This window comes from Phoca vitulina, unplaced genomic scaffold, assembly GCF_004348235.1.
Source record: "Phoca vitulina isolate PV1807 unplaced genomic scaffold, GSC_HSeal_1.0 scaffold65, whole genome shotgun sequence".
Classification (NCBI taxonomy): Eukaryota; Metazoa; Chordata; class Mammalia; order Carnivora; family Phocidae; genus Phoca; species Phoca vitulina.
The window spans coordinates 4,516,802-4,534,148 of record NW_022589768.1 but is presented as its reverse complement, the minus strand read 5'-3'; the positions used below and the strand labels follow the sequence as shown (position 1 = coordinate 4,534,148).

Here is a 17,347-nt window from a genome sequence, read left to right as displayed (position 1 = left end):
AAAGTGAGTGGGGTTTGTTCTCTGTGACCCCAGAAGTAGGCAGATGACTCTTTTCCTGTCTGCTTCTGCATCCTTTTTTAGCTTTAGGGTCTCTAAGTCTAGGGTCTCCAAATTGCAGAACTGGAAATCAGTGAACGCTGCTCCCCAACAGGTCTCTGGGAACAGAGAGGGTAAATGACCAGCTTGCCAAGGCCACAGGCAGCCCAGGGAGCCAGCAGGGTGGGGGCAGGGAAAAGAACACCCCCCCCCCCCCAATTAGCTCAGGGCTCAAGGATTTCCGAGGAAAGGCCAGGACACGGAGGTGCTGCCTGTGAAGGGAGGGACCAGTAAGGGTTGAAACAGCCTGGAGCTGGAGAAGGCAAGGTCAGTGCCCAGAGTCATCAAGGCCTGACTTCTTGGCCAGGCGGGGAGGACAGAGGACACGCGATAGACTTTCATGCACTCTGGTGGTTCAAAGCGTTTTCTTCATGAATAACTCTTTATTTAGAAGGGTCCAGATTCTGCTCTGAAAATTACGGCTTAGGTGGAATAACGGGTGATAATAAGAATCTTTTCCTGTGTCTTTCAAGACATCTTCATTGAGCCGGTGGTACTTTTATAAGGTAGGGAGGCATAAATATAATTACTGCTTAACGTGCTTGAACTTGATAGTAGAGTCACGTGCCAGTGGTTTGGGCCAGCTCGGCTAGTAAAGAGGGCCAAGAAGAGCACCAAGCCGCTCTCGGGTTACCCTGCCTTTCTGCTCCGCCGCCGTCGGGAAGCCGCCCGGTGGGCCCCTCGGGCCCCGAAGATTGCGGCTGGAGGGGCGCCGGGGCTGCGGATTTTGAGTTCCCTGGCGTCCTGGCCCTCGGGCCGCGCAGGGGAACCAGCACCCGAGCGGGTGCCGCAGTCCCAGCGCCAGGGCAGGGACTCCAGTCCGCAGTACGCCTCCGGGGCTTCACAGTAACCGGCCCGAGGCGCAAGCGGCGGCATCTCAGGGTCGCTGCGGGGCCGCGTTAGGAAAGGTGTGGACGGCTGGAGAGGAAAGGAGGGGATCGGCCTTGCCGGGGTCTCCCCGGACCGGGAGTCGCAAGAAGGGCGGGAGTGGGAGCAGGCCCGAGGTGGGCCGCTCGCGGGGTATGCGATGGACACCCAGGGGCGTCGTCCTCCCTCTGACTGGGGCTGGAGCCTCAGGCACAGAGAGGTTACGTGACTCGTCCAAGGTCGCACAGCGAGCTGCTGGGGTGTGTGTGTGTGTGGAGGGGTGCGGTTCTGACAGCGCGCTTGGCTCACAGGCCCCACTTTGCATGTCGGACGCCGCGTTGTGCCCGCAAGCAAGGTGCTTTTGGGTCGGGGCGCCAGGTGAGAGGACAGCGCCCCCCGCCTGCCTCGAAACGTGGCTTTTCAGCGCCGCCGCCGCCGCCGGGTCGCCTGGGCAGCCTGGCGTTGGCGTTCCAGGTCGTGGCGCGCGCGGGAGCGCACGGGGCACTGTGGCCCGGGCGATTAACGCCCGGCCCCACCCGCCCCGGACCCGGAGGGCGGGCGCCTTCCTTGCCCTGCCCCCAAACGGAGGTCCGCCGGCCTCATTAATGAATGAGAGGTCTAAGGCTCAGCGACAGTGACCTGACCCAAGTCACGCAGCTGCTAAATTACGGAGCCGGGATTCGAACCCAGCGGTCCGGATTTTTGTGGCCTCAGGCCCGAGGTGGCTGTGTGTCCCTGGGCGAGTCCATTCCCTCCACCCGGCAGCGGGGCCGCGCGCCCCCTCCCGTCGTGGCCGCGCATGCCCAGTCTTCGGCGGCGCCGGGAGGTGGCGGCGGGCGCCCCAGCTGCTTTGCATTGACGCCAGCACCCGCTGGAGGTCACCGCTGGGGGCTGGGCGCGGCGTGCTGCCGGCAAGACCCGGTGCGGAGCGCGGAGCCGGAGCCGCGCCGCCCGCAGCTCCCGGGTGAGCGCAGCCGCTTCTGCGTTTCTCGACGGCGCGGCCCCAGACCCCGCCTGAGCCGACGGCTCCGTCCCCACCCCGCGGGCTGCGTCCTCGCCGCCCTGACGGGCGTCCTTCGCCCCCCAGCCCTCAGCGGCAGGAGCGTCTAGGCCAATCTTCCCCGCCGCCGGCGCTTGGGCCAGGGGCGTTTCTTCGCGGGGCGGCGGCCCAGCAGGCGAGGCGGCGCGGGCTGCGGGCCCGGCGGGCGGCGGCGGCGCGGCGGGGAGCGCACTTCCCCCGGGGGTCGCGCCGCCCGGCGGCCAGGGCGGCGTCGCTCGCGCGGCGCGGACTTGCCCGCTCCCGGGTTGGGAGAGCGCAAATCTCCTCCCCCGAAATTCCCCGGAAGCGCGGCGCGGCCAGGCGAGCGCGGCGATGTGAGGGAGGCGGCCGGCGGCTCCCGCCTCAGGAAGGGCATGTTCGGAGGGGCGGCCGCGGCGCGCCGCCCGCCCCAGCGCCCCCTCCCCAGCGCCGCCGCCGCCGCCGCCGCCGCGCCCGCACCGCGATAAAAGGGGCGGCCGCACTTCCTGACGCGAGACCCGCGCTCGCCGCCGCCGCCCGCCCAGGCGGCGATGACACGGCGCCCGCGGCGGCCCCGAGGCGCCGGGCGGGCCGTTTGCTGACCGGATCGCGGCTGCCCGCCAGCGTGTCCGCCGCGCCGCCGCCAGCATGGGCTGCGCCCCGAGCATCCACATTTCCGAGGGCCGGGCGGTGTACCACGGCGGCAAGGAGGCCGAGGACGCGCCGGGCGCCGCCGCGCCGCCGCCGCCCGCCGGGCCGCGCCTCCCCCCCGGCCAGAAGACCACCGCCTCGCCCGGGGTCCGCGGCGCCGGCCTCGCGGAGTCCGAGCCTCGCGACGGCAGCGGCAGGAAGGTAAGGGGCGCCGGCGCTTGCGGCGCGGTCCGCGGCGAAACTCGGGCCGGGCGGCAACTTTCCCGCGGGGGTCGGGCGGGGCTCCCCTCTCGTCCGGCTTTGGGCGACTTTGACGGGGCGCCAGCACCCGCTTGCCGGGGCAGCGGCCCGAGGGAAGCCCGAGCCGCGCGTCCTCGGACCCTCCCCGCTAGGCTTGCGAGCAGGACGCCCTCCGAGCCGCGGCGTCGGTTCCCGGGACCCGTCCGACGTCTCGGATGGCGGGGCCCGCTGTGAACGCGCCCGGGGCGCTCGAGTCCCTTCCCTACACAAGAGCGGGGAACCCCCAGGATACCGTGGCGCGCCCCTGCAACGTTCAATCCGCGTGGACTTTGTTCTTTGGGCTCTCGTGATGGGGAGGGGTGGGCGGCCAGCCCCGGGAAGCCGCGGCGCTGGGTCTCACCGCCCTGTTCTGTTTTCCCTCTGTCAGTTCTGCACATGCATGCGGTTGCGATTTCCCGGCTTCTCTGGGACTATCAAAACGTGACCTGAAGCAGCAGCAGCCCTGCTGCATTGCACGTGTATCTGAGGTTCACGGCTGTTACCATACGTGTTGTATGGAGAGCATACGTAATGAGAAAATACTCTCAGAAACGCGATTTTTGAAGCATTCAGCAGAGCAAAGTTAATTTTTTATTAAGGAGTCTCCCTGGGACATTTTGTGACTGCTTTTCACAATTGTGTCTTCTCCAGCGCGCACCGCCTTGGCTTATGTTTCGTCAAAGTTTCTGGGCTTAGTCTTCGTTAAGATTTCCTAAAGGAAAGATAATGGAAAAAAAAAAGGGGGGGCGGGGGGGGGCTTCAGTAAGGCACACAGCAGCAGCTTTCCAGTTCTCTGATTTGAAATTGTAGAGCTGATTTCATGCGTTTATGTTTTATTAAACTAGGAAAAAATTTCTGGGGTGCGTGGCCTCAGATACTTGATCATCCCTCTCATTGCTGCTGCTTTTTAAAAAGTCATTTGCGAAGTTGTTTGGATTTTCTGGCTTAGTGGGGATTGCTAGACCTCCCAAGTCTGATACCGTTTGTTCACTTTCTGTATTAAATTTCTAGCAGTCGTCCGTGACGGTTTTTCTATACGAAAGCGAAAAGTCTTTTTCAGTGTTGCATAACCTAGATGAAGTGACTTCCCCGCCCCTCCAGTACCCTAGGTGAAAAATCTAACTTTGTTTCAATTATCGGAAGTTGGATTCCTTCTATAGATTCTTGAAGAAACCTGTGGTGTAAGTTTTAGACTGTGAACAAGCTGCTCCTAATGTCAGCGTAGTGCTTAGACATTAAGCCTACCTAATTGGCTTAAGAAAAGCATTACACCTGTGAAGTTAAATATGGCATTGTTAACAGCTTTCAAGTTTTTGACCCACATCTGATACTGGTTTTCTTGCATTAACTAATAATGAACTTTTAGGTCACCAAATTAGGTGTTTTAGAAAGAGGCCCTGTGTCTTGCCTTTTTGTGGTGGTCCAGGTGTCCTAAAATTCACGTGTGTCTTATAAGCATCTCCAGTGCAGCAGCAGCTTGTTCTGCTATCCACAGTCTGTGGGCCCCTGAGTTTTTAAGAGTCTTACATATTCTGTTCCATTGTCAGACTGTTGTTTTGAGTTGGGGCCCAGAAAAAGACATTCATCATTTACAGTGCTTAATCCTTTGGCATGCATACAGTAGCTCCTAAATAAATGTTTGCTGAATTTGGCTCTTTATTGTTAACTGAACGATGAAACTTTTCACTCACTGGAATTTTATTCCATAAAACCTCCAATATAGGCTTTAAGGTAATATTAGTATTTCTAGAGGAGAAGTCAGACTGTAAATAACAACACCAAAACTGCAGAAATGCTTGTTAGTCACAAAATTTATATGTTGATACCACATCTCAGTTACAGATATTTGTATGTAGGCATTTCAGGTAATAAGGCAGAGGTAAATATCAGCATGTTTTTTATTTTTTAGTTTGTTTGGTTTTTTTTCTTTAAGGGAAGGAATCTTTTATTTTCATTTTTTATTTTATTTTTAAGATTTTATTTGAGAGAGAGAATGAGAGAGGGGTGAGGGAGAGAGGGAGAAACAGGGAGCCCAATGCGGGACTGGATCCCTGGACCCCAGGATCATGACCTGAGCTGAAGGCAGACGCTCAACCGACTGAGCCGTCCTGGTGCCCTTTTCTTTCTTTCCTTTTTTTTTTTTTTAAAGATTTTATTTTATTTTTTAAAAATATTTATTTGAGGGAGAGAGAGACAGGGAGAGAGGGAACACAAGCAGGGGGAAGTGGGAGAGAGAGAAGCAGGCCTCCCGCCGAGCAGAGAGCCCGATGGCGATGACAGGCTCGATCCCAGGACCCTGGGATCATGACCTGAGCCGAAGGCAGACGCTTAATGACGGAGCCACCCAGGTGCCCTTTAAAGATTTTATTTTTAAGTAATCTGTACACCCAGTGTGGGGCTCCAACTCACAACCTCAAGATCAAGAGCTGCATGCCCCACCAACTGAGCCAGCCAGGCGCCCCAAGGGAATGAATCTTTTAAAATTATCAAATACATTCTAGAAATCTAAAAATACCTGTTTAGAGAAGATAAACTTCCAAGGATTTAGCAAAATCAAATTATTATACAATTAATTTGAATTCCTTTATATTAATATACCAAGATCCAATTTTAGTTTATTAAAAATTATTTCTTCTTGGGGCACCTGGGTGGCTCAGTCAGTTAAGCATCTGCCTTGGGCTTAGGTCATGATCCCAGGGTCCTAGGATTGAGCCCCCCACAGAGAGCTCCCTGCTCAGGGGGGAGTCTGCTTCTCCCTCTGCCCCTGCCCCTGTTCGTGCTCTCTCTCTCAAATAAAATGTTAAAAAAAAAAAATTTCTTCTTAAAAATACAGTAAATCAGCATATCACTGAATGGATTTCAAAAAGAAGTTCATTGGGGAAGTTTTTGTATTTTAGTAGTACATATAGAAAACACTAGTTCATCAAAATGCTTGGGAGATTGATAATTGCATTTTCAGATTAAGTGGTGTGTCCCCCTACTTCGTAGTATATCCCGCATGTGTTCCCTGAAGCGTCTTGTTGACTGTTAATAAGTATTAAATGAAAAAAGGAGCCATGTCAAAATAAGTTTGGAAAATACTGGCTCAGACTAAGTTCTGCAGATTTCTCTTATGCAGGATTTGTCAGAAAACTTCATTTCCTAAAATACACTGTGAATCTCCAAATGGTGTTTAGAGTGTGCAGCATTTCCCAAACTTGTTCGATTATAGAGGCTTTTTATAGAGTTGTGTCTTAGGCCACATGTTAGGACATGATTCCTAACATGAGATACCAATATTCAAAGTACAAGAAACATGCTTAACAGTAGAACACAATAAACGTGATTTGCTTCTTAATGATTCCAAAGGTACTTCAGGATCTTGTAATACATTAGGCTGGGTCATCTTATATGAACTTATTTAAGTGTTACTAAAAATGTTCTGTTTATTCATTTCAGAAGTTATAGTCTGTGTGGTTACAGATAATGAATGCTGTGTTCAGTTTGAACACTTAGAGTTTTGTTTTATTTTTAATCAGCTTGAGTTTTAACTGTAACATTTCAATATTTTCTTGTCAGTCTGGATTTACTTGGTCTTCCCTTTCCTTAGCTAGGACTTGAGTTGCCCTTGAAAGATTTGAGTGTGGAGGCAGGAGTGTCAGAGGAGAGCCTGTGCACCCCCCTCCCCTTTTTGCAAACACCCAGTGCACTGCTGTGATCCTACCCCCATTTGTCATTTAACAGCTCTGTGAGGGTGGCACTCACGTCTGTTTTGTTCACTGCTGTATCCCCCCCCCAGTGGGCCTTCCACAGACATCTGTCGAATTAGAGAATTGTGTGAACCGGGCTGGAGAAGGGGAAAATCCACCCAGCCCATAGAAAGGAAATAGAAACCAGTTTTAACTAGAGTGGAGGCTGGAGGATTTAGATCTGGTTTTGTGGAGATCTCTGGTTATTGCCCTTTCAGAGCATTTATACCAGGGAATAATAGAGTTCTACCGTGGTGAGCGGAGTAGATTTCCTGCTGAAGGATTCGTGCAGCTGGGCGGGCAGCGCACAACAGGTGACAGGTAATAGGGGGCCACACACTGACGTCTCCCGGAGGGTTCCTGGCCTGAGCACCCAGAGTCCACTCACGCCCACTCTCCATCCTGTCGCTAGTCTTCACTTCTGTCCTTCTCTTCTCCTTCCCCCAGTTTTCTTGTATTTTTTTTTTTTTTACTACCTTCCTCCTCTTCTTCCCTTCCTCCTCAAAACTGATCAGACTTACCAGCTTTAATGTCCCCCAAAGTTTAGTGGTTTCTTGGTGTTTCTTAGCTATGGAATAAAATATGTTGCTTGCTCTTAATGTACAGAGTGGGTTAATCAAATTTTTCTATTTCCCTTAACTAAAGCAAATTTCTCTTTGTGTGACCTGCCTGATTTTTTACCCCCACTAGGGGACATTGACTCTGGGTAGATGATGGAATTATTGAAAGTTTCCTTCGGAAAGTGTAGTTGACAAAATGAGATCTAACTTTCTGTTCCTGAAATACGTGACTGTAATTTATCGCTGTAGATACTGCTTTTTCATTTTCTTGAATTCTTATTATATATATAAAATACTTTGCATTTATATTCTATATTGTTTTAGTGCTTAGTATCATTACCACCTTAACATGAAGTGTGGTTCTTAAGATAGATGTTTTAAATGTCACAACTCTTATCAGCACAGACCTGTGCTGGGCTAGCCCAGACGCTCCTTGCTGAAGTGAGGGTTGGGATAAGGCCTGTGGTCCCCTTCTGACACAAATGTTCCCTGTGAAATGGCTTATGACACTGGTTTTTTTTTTTTTTTTTTTCCTTTGTACAGCTTGCCCATTTGGGATGGGCCCTTTAATAGGGGAAGTTTCATGATGTGAGTCTGCAGGGTGAGGCAGATGTCTCAGAATAACGTAAAATGCCTTAAAGGACAAAACTTTTTAAAAATTAACATCAAAACTCAAGAGAGGGCGAAGTTTCTTAGAACATGAGTAATCCCTTGGTCTTGTCCAAGGTCAGTGGCTTCAGCCTGCTTTCTCAATACAGTAAGGTGGTAGGAGGCGCTGGACTCAGAAGTTCCTGGAGGGCAGACTATTCATATTCATAATACCCACCATTTCTTGGATGCTTTTGATGTTGCAGGCACTGTGCTGAATGTCTTACAGATGTTATCTCATGAAATCCTTACAACCCTGTGGTGACTGGTGTCATTTCCATTTGCAGATAAAGTACTGTAGGTTAGAAACTCACCCACGCTCATACAGGTGAGACTATTCAAACCCAGCGCTCCTGGGCTGCTCTCTGTTACTCCCTATCTCCGTTACATTTCCCATCCTCTGGCTTTCTGCTAGGTTGCAGATGTCGCAGGTCCACCTGGGTTTTGAGCAGGTATCCTGAATCCACATTATCAGGATTTTGTGAAGTCATGACCTGCTGGGGAAATTGGTTCCAGCCCTGCCTTAGGTTCCTGTGTTTGTGAGAGTCGGAGCCGTATTTGGCCCTGCCCCAGTGAGCTGAAGTCAGGCATCTGGGAGGCCGCCTCATTTGTTCTCTTTGCTCTCCGACCGGAGTTGGCAGGCCTCCCTCGAGAGGCCTTGTCACTCTCCCCTCCTCCTGCCCAGGCTTCAGGTAGCCTTCCTTAGCCAGGAGCCCCCCTGGAGCTAGTTCTTCCCCTCAGCCTTTGTCCAGAGCACAGCACTCCCTACCTCCAGCTCTGCATGTGTGCATCTTCAGGGCCCTACCGACGAAATCTTTCTTGAGCCCCTGGTTGTACTTGCACTCTCTTTTCTCTGCTCTTAGGATCTTCCCCTGCAGCCCTTGGAGATCTGACTTGAGCCTGCGGTGGGATTACAGGCCTCTTGAGGACAAGGACTGTGTCCTAGATTCCTTACATTTCCCAAAGCGGTTAGTACACTCAGTGAATGTTTGGATAAATACACCAGTCTCTAAGGCTGGGAGGGCTTTTATTCCTGTTCCACGGGGCTCTCTCACCTTATTTAAATTTAACAAAAATTGTTGGGGTGTGTTGTATGTGCTTTCACAAAAAGCCAAAATACCCTGAAGCCAGTGATTAATGTGTGGGGTGATTGCTAAAGCTTTTGCCTTCAATTCTGGCTGCACTAGGGTTGAGCAGTGTTCCTGGGTCCCCTCCTTCTGTTCTACTTTTGTTCTGCTCTGGTAAGAAGAGTGGTGGAATATCTTGACAGAGAAGTGTTTTGACAAGTTTTGTACTGCTGTTTCTTAGCTACAGGCGTCGTGTGCAGTCTGTCCATCTACACAGACCGGAAGGATGTCACAGATCGCCCTAAACTTTGAAGATGGCCTCAAAGAACCGGGGGAGTGGGGCTTGCCAGTGCTTTTGTGCCGAATGGGTTTGAAGTAGACCTTGGGTCGGTGAAATCATGCTTTTTCACTGTCTGCTTGTGTCTGTCTCCGCTGTGCTGCTGGGGACAAGAGCCGCTTTGCTCCTCGCACTCTGCTGGTGGCACAGCCCAAAGGGCTGGTCACGCCAGCAGTTTGCACGTTGCCTTCAGCTGTTCGGGGAGGATGGTAGCTCCCCAGTGAGGTGTGTTTGAAAGACCACAGAAGAGCCAGAGACCTTTGTGTTGGGTCCAGCTCCGTCAGGCGCTGGCTGTGTGGTATTTGCCAAATTCCGATCCCGGGTTTTCTCAAGCATAGAATGAGACCAGAATACCCAGGTTTAGGTGAGGATCACTTAAAATAATCTGTGTAGAAGCGTTTTGCAAACTCCAAGGCACCAGCACGTGTAAGGATTGGGCTTTTTCTTTTAGTCGCCTCTCTCAAAGGCAAGCTTCGCTCAGATATATCCGCTTATTTTTTTAAAAGCCAATCTCTTCCCTTTGAAAATATGTTTTTGTCTTTTCTCTAATATTGTGAAAAATTTTAAGCATACAGTAAAGTTGAAAGAATGCGTACCCATCTACCTCCCACCTAGATTCTGCAGTTAACATTTTCCTCTGTGCTTTATCACCTCTTTCTATCCCATTATCCATCACAATGTTTTGTTTTTGCATGAATTTCAAAGTTTCAGACATCACTGTACTTAACTCCTGAACACTTCAGTATGCCTGTCACTTACTAGAGTTCAAAATTTGTTTCCTTTTTGTTTGACAAATGTATATACTGTCTAAATGCAAATCTCTGCCAAGATACACAATATTACCGTCCCCCAGTGGAGAGTTCTCTGTGCTCTTTCCCCATTCCTAACCCCACCTGCCAGCAACCACTGTTGTGATTTTTATCCATTATAAATTATTTTTGCCTATACTAGGCTTCATAGCAATACAATCTTAAAATATGTATTCTTTTGTATAAGGCTCCTTGTACTCAGCACAGTATTTCTGTGATTCATCTATGTCACACACGCTAGTCACGTGTTTTTTCTTGCTAAGTAGTAATTTTGTTATGACTAGATCCCAGTCCACTTCTTCATTCTCTTGTTGATGGAGAACAACAGGGCTCTTTCTAATTTTTGGCTATTAAGAATAAAGCTGCTATGAATATTCTAGTATAAATTATTTTGTGGGCATATGCTTTCATTTCTCTTAGGGAAACACCAAGTGGAGTTGCTGGATCATAGGATAGCTGTATGTTTAGCTTTTTAAGAAGCTGCCTGACCTTTTCTGACATGGTTCTACAATTTCACACTCCTGCCAACAATGTATAATAAAAGTTCAGTGGCTCCACATCCTTGCCACTGTTTGGTGTTATCAGTTTCCTAATTTTATCCATCCTGGTGGATGTGTAGTGGTTTCTCATTGTGGTTTTGACTTGCATTTCCTCAATGGCTAATAATTTTGAGTACTTTTTATGTGCTTATTGATCGCTTATGTAACTTCCTTTTTGAAGTTTATAACACTTTTTTCTTAAAAGGAAATATAAATCCTTTCATGACCCCTGGGTACGGAAGAGCTTATTAAACAAGTTACACAAACCATTTGCCATAAAGGAAAAGGTTGATAAATTCTACTACCTTAAAATAAAGTACTTCTCATCAAGAGAGTGAAAAGGAAGGAAAGCCACAGTTTGGAAGAAGAAATTTGTAACACATAATACCAATGAAGGATTAGTATCCAGAATACATACAGAACTCCTGCACATCAATTAAGAAAAAGACAGCCCAGTTGAAAAACAGTTAAAGACACAGACCGGCCTGTTATTTAAGAGGAAACCAAATGGCTGATAAACACATGAAAAGATGTTTGAGCTCATTGGGGAAATGCAAATTAAAGCCACAATGAAATAACATTTTACACCCACGAATTGGCAAACCTTTAAAAGCTTGACAGTGTTTTGAGGCAGTCTTCAACACTGTAGGTAGACACGTTCATCCACTTGGGAAAACCATTGTCATTACCAGGTACAGATGAACATGTGACCCTATGACCTAGCAGTTTCATTCTTAGAAACACACATGTGAACTGGAAACATGTACAAGAATGCTCATAACAGCATTGCTTCTAATAGCAACCTTTTTATTAAACTCAAATATCTATCAGCAATATAGTGGATAAATAAGTTGTGATATATTCAAATATATTGAAAAGGGATACTTCACAACTTTGAAAATGAATGGGTTATAGCTTCAGGTGTCAACAGATCAATTTCAAAAACTTGATGTTGAGAAAAAGAAGTTACAGAAGAATTTATAAAGTATAACTTTTTAAAGCATAATAGCTGAACAGTATATTATTTGGGAATATATAGGACATACACATAGATATTAAAGCTACACAGAAAACCAAAGAAGTAATTACTATGAAATTCAGTTAGGCAAAGAAAGTTTAAGTACTAAAATGATTAACAGATTAATTTCCAGCGCCTAGCTTAGAGGATGTAGGAGGACTGTGCCAGGCCCTGCCCTCAGGACACAAGTAGTCGGTCCTCTCTGGAAAGGTGGGGCAGGCCTCTGAGCTGGCAGTGAGGCTAGCACCTGAGGGATGGAGAGGCACGAGCCTGGTCTGGATTGGTCATAAGATGCAGAGAGAGCCCAGGTCAGAGCCCTTGCCCCTGCCTGGGGAAGATTGGGAGGACCTGGATAGGTAGAGAATAGGGGGATGTACATGGGGGTGGGAGGTGTTGACTTGTTCTGCGGAATTTGGGGACCCTGACCACAGGTAGGAGGGAGGGCCTAAAAGCCGGGGGGAGGAGTTTGTGAAGTCTATCCTATAAACCTCTACAACTCCTAAAGGCTTTTCATTTTCAGCAGGGTAGTTACAGGGTAAACCTATTTTATGAAGATTAAGTTTTAGGAGGAAATTGCAGAGGCTGGGGGGAGGAAGAGCTAGCGGTGGGGCACTACCCACGGGGCGGTGGCTGTGGCTCAGGCCTAGGGTAAGACCAGGTATAGGTAAGGTGGTGCGGTGATTTGGGAAGGGACAGAATGAGCGAAGGAAGAGCTGGGAGGCTAGGGGACAGATCAGACTTGGGGAGTGAGGGGCGAGGGCCATGGAGGGCGACTCAGAGCAGAGGTTGGGGTTTACTAGCTTGGAAGGACTGTGATAACATGTCGCCATTTGTACAGTGCTCTACAGTTTACCAAGTGCTGTTTTTATACATCATCTTATTTGATGTTCCCCAAATTCCTGTGAGGTAGGAAGGAGGGATTTTATTGTCCCTATTGAAGACCTAAAGAAGCAAAAACTTAAAGTGATCAAATGACTTGCCCAAGTTTGCAGTGACCACTTAAAGGTTCACTATATAACAGCATAGGGCAGAAGCCAGACGAAAAAGAGGTGAGAGTTTTATTTATTTATTTTTAATTTTTAAAAAGATTTTATTTATTGGAGAGGGAGAGCCTGTGTGTCCATTAGGGGGTGGAGGAGGACCCAGGCAGAGGGAGAAGCAGGCTCCCTGATGAGCAGGGAGCCCCATGTGGGGCTCGATCCCAGGTCCCTGAGATCATGACCCGAGCCAAAGCTGGACGCTTAACCGACTGAGTCATCCAGGCACCCCAAGGTGAGAGTTTTTTAAAAAGCCTCTCTTGTCCTTTGGTTCTGGATTTGTTTTATAAAAGGAAACTTTGACTTTTCCTCATTATAAAAGTAACATTCATTGTAGATAGCTTGAAAAATAGGGAAAGGAGCAAGGATCACTTAAGTTGCACAGTCACTGAAATTGCAGTCAGGAGTAGCTTCTCATAAAACGGTGGTATGTTTCCTTACATCCATGTAGATTACTTCAAATAACTGTAATTAAAACTATTTTTTGAACAGTTTTGTTCTTTAGTTCTAGGAAACATTGAGCTATTATTTCTTCAGATGTTGTCCCTCTTCCATTTGTTCATTTCCCTTCTGCGGTTCTGTCCAAATGGTGGGACTTAGATCTTGATCTGTCCTTTGCGTCTCTGCTTTTCTCTCCCATCTCTGTGCTGTAGCCTGGGAGCGCTGTGGAAGCTACTCTTGTAGCTGGCTTTCTGGCTCAGGCCTCAAGGTCTCTTCCACTCTCCAGCCTATCGAGCTCTTAAATTGGACGGGTTTTGTGTTCAAAATGTGTGCTTTGTTCTCTTCCTTACTGCTTATTCGTGTGTTTTGGTTGCACCATACTCCCTTATTTTTTTGAGGATATTAATTATATGCGCTTTAAAGTCCTATTCTGATTGCTGCTAATTTAAGACATTTTTTGAGGTATAAATGCAGTCAGTAAAGTGTACATCTTGATACAAATTTTACCCAGGTGTGCCACATAAAACCACCATCCAGATCAAGATAGACCATTTCCAGCACTCCAGGAGGCTTGCCTAATGGCTCTTCACTGTTTTTTTTTTTTTTTTTTTGTATTTTTAACACTTTATTATGAAAAATCTCAAATATACAGCATTTCTTTTTTTTTAAGTAAGCTATATGTTCAACGTGGGGCTCGAACTTGTGACCCAGAGATCAAGAGTCACATGCTGTACCAACTGAGCCAGCCAGCTGTCCCAAATATACAGCATTCTTGAAGGAGTTTTACAGTGAACACTTGTATACCCAGCTCCTGTATTTTTACATTAGCACTCTACTTGCTTTCTCACATGTATCCATCTATCCGTCCTTCTCTCCATCTCCTTTTTCTTTGATGCATTTTAAAGTAATTGCAAAAAAAAAAAGTAATTGCAGACATCATTGCACTTTCTCTGAAACACTGCAACATGAATATCATTAATTAAAAGTTCAGTATTTTTTTTCTTTTAAGGTAGAATTTACATACTGTAGTGAAATGAACAAATACTTATTGTACATTTGCTGCGTTTTGACAAATGCATACATATAGCTGTGTAATCCACACCTCTGTTAAGGTATACTACATTGTCCTCACTCCAGAACCCCCCTCCCCCATGGAATTCCATAGTATGTACTCTTTCATGTAACACTTTCACTCAGCACTCTGGTTTTGAGATTCATCTATGTTTTCTGTATTAGTGGTTCATAGTATTGTAACTGTTTTAAAAGCACATGATACATATGGTTAAATTTCCCTCCAGAAAGATGTGATCAAATTTTAATATCACAGGAACATCTGAGAGCACGTTTTATACTTTCAACAAACTGATTGTGAGAGAATGGTATTTTATTGGTAATTTAATTTGAGTTTATTTCATTTATTGTTTATTATTATTATTATTTTCCAAGTGTGTATTAGATACTTGAACTTCCTCTTCAGCAGTGTTGGTATTTCTCTGTTAAAGTCTGTTTCCCATTTCTCGATTTGGGCTTTAGAGTGTAAAAATTTTTATTTGTAAGAGCTTTTTCAGTACGTTTGGGAGTTAAGTTTTGATCTCATGCTTATTGCACATCTTTTTCTGTAGCCTTTTCCTTTTTACTGGGTGTGTTTTTTAAAAAATGACAGACATTTTACATTTTTATGAAATCAAATTTACTGCTCATGTTTTTTCTCTTTGCTTTATATAACATCAGCTTTTACTACAGAAGTAGTATGTGGTACAGGTATGGTAGAACATTAATAAGTGTCGAAATGCAGTTTTCACTACCTGGAGATCATTGAGCGTGTATCTTTCCAGATTTTTTTCTGTTCATATATGTGCATTTTTTCACTGAAATTAGATCATATAGTAGTAATGCTGTTTTTTTTTTTTAAATTGTGGTAAAGTATACTATAACATAAAATGTACCCTTTTAATCATTGGTAAGTGTACGGTTCAGTGGCATTAAGTGCAATCACATTCTTGTGCAACCATCACCACCATCTATCTCTAGGACTTTTTCATCTTCCAAAACCGAAACTTCCTACCCATTAAATACCAACTCCTCATTCCTTCCTCCCCTCCAGTTCCTGGCAACCACCATTCTACTTTTGACTACTCTAGGTAACTGGTACACGGGGAATCACAGGGTATCTGTACTTTTGTGACTGTCTTATTTCACTTGATATATCTTTGAGATTTATCCGTGTCGTAGCATGTATCAGAATTTCATGTTTTTTTTAAGGCTGAGTAACACTCCACCGTATGCGTATACCACACTTTATTAATCCATTCATGCACTGATGGACGCTTGGGTTGCATCTACCTTTTGATTATTGTGAATAATGCTGCTATGAACATGGGCATACAGATTTCTTCAAGTTCCTGCTTTCAGTTATTTTGAGTAAATATACACCCAGAAGTGGAGCTGATTGATTATATGGTAATTCTATTTTTAACTTTTTGAGAAACCACTGTAAGTACATACTGTTTTGCAATGGACTTTTTTTCAGCCAATAATCTGTACATTTTCATTTTAGTAATGTTTTATCTAATACCCGTAGCATAGCATACTGATATCCCCTATGATCTCAGAAATGTTCCCTGCATTGTATTTGCTTGTTATGATCCTTACATTTCTTTTAACCTAGCACATCCCTTCCCTTACCCACCACTTTTTTGTTACACTGACTTTTTATAGAGACCTGACCAATTTGTCCTAACTTCTGGATTTGTCTTATTGTTTCCTTGTGGTGTCATTTAGCTATCCTTCTTTCCACTCTATTTCTTGTAAACTAGAAGTTTTATCTAAAATGGATGAAAGTTACATATTTTGGGTTAGAATACTTCATTAGCGATCCATGAATCAAGTGAGAAGACACAAAATATCTGATTGACCCACCATTATAGATGGTCAGATTGACTACTGGGTTAGGGTGATGAGAATCTGAGCCCTCCCTCTTGAATCAGGTTCCCCTCATAAGGACAGAAATTGATCTGTGTGGCACTCAGCACTGTATGAATTTTCACTTCACCAGAGGCTAGTCACCTAGGTTCCCCCGCTCTTTTAGCACCAATCGATAATCCTTATTTAAAATAACAATTCTGATCAGGGTTAATGGATGATGTTTCCTAATTCAGTTACTTTTCTACCTGCAGTAGTTAATGTTCTCTGCAAAGTGAAAATTTCCTTCATCAATTGGGGCCAGGGCTATTTGGTTACTATAAAATATAGTTCCTATTAAACAGGCAGGGTAAATTTTTCCCTTTAATTAACAGTTTTAATAGTTGAGGAGTTGCTGCCTCAAATGGGAATGAATATGTTGTTTTTTTTCCATTTTTATAAAGTGTAATTGTGGACATAGGGATTTTCATTGGTTGGATGTGCTTGGATCTATTATATAGTCTCTCTCTCTCTTTTTTTTTTAAGACTGAAACGGTAAAACCTTTGGCCACTGGGGGCTCCTTCAGATTGCCTTCTGTATTCTTTTGACATGATTCTATTCATTTTGAAAGCACAACCGGTTGTCCCAGGCTCAGCTTGTACCTTCCTTGTCCCTGACCAGACATGGGCCTTTTCTCCAAGGTGCCCTGGTGCTGTTAGTGGGAAATGGAGTTGGAAGCTCCAGTTTAGGTGCTAGGAGTGCTCATTATTCGTTTTGGAGCCATTTTAGTGGATAGATCCAGAAAGTATATCACTAAAAAATCAAACCCCAAGTTACACAACTCATGTATACTTTCAAATTAGTTTTTTTTCTTTTTTAAAGATTTTATTTATTTATTTGAGAGAGAGAGATTGAGAGAGAGCACATAAGAGGGGTTAGGGTCAGAGGGAGAAGCAGACTCCCTGCCGAGCAGGGAGCCCGATGTGGGACTCGATCCCGGGACTCCAGGATCATGACCTGAGCCGAAGGCAGTCGCTTAACCACCTGAGCCACCCAGGCACCCAGTTTTTTTTCTTTTTTAAAATATTTTTCATTTACTTATTTATTTGAGAGAGAGAGCAAGGGAGCATGAGCGGGGGGAGGGGTAGAAGGAGAGGGAGAAGCAGGCTCCCCGCTGAGCAGGGAGCCTAACGTGGGGCCCAATCCCAGGACCCTGAGATCATGACCTGAGCTGAAGGCAGATGCTTAACTGACTGAGCCACCCAGGTGCCCCTCAATTTAGGTATAATAATTCAGTGTTTTATCTCCATTTGCTTGATTTTATAATTGTATTGCTTTTCTTTTACACTG

At 46.3% G+C, this 17,347-nt stretch overlaps 1 protein-coding gene across 1 annotated transcript in view; it reads left to right on the top strand.

Annotated features, from left to right (window-relative positions):
- Positions 1 to 2,629: 2,629 nt before the first annotated feature.
- PDE8A (phosphodiesterase 8A) overlaps positions 2,630 to 17,347 on the top strand; it is a 155,572-nt gene continuing 140,854 nt past the window's right edge. Inside the window, exon 1 of the mRNA XM_032392017.1 lies at positions 2,630 to 2,833. Within this exon, the coding sequence (XP_032247908.1) occupies positions 2,630 to 2,833 (204 nt within the window). The remainder of the gene's footprint in view (positions 2,834 to 17,347) is intronic.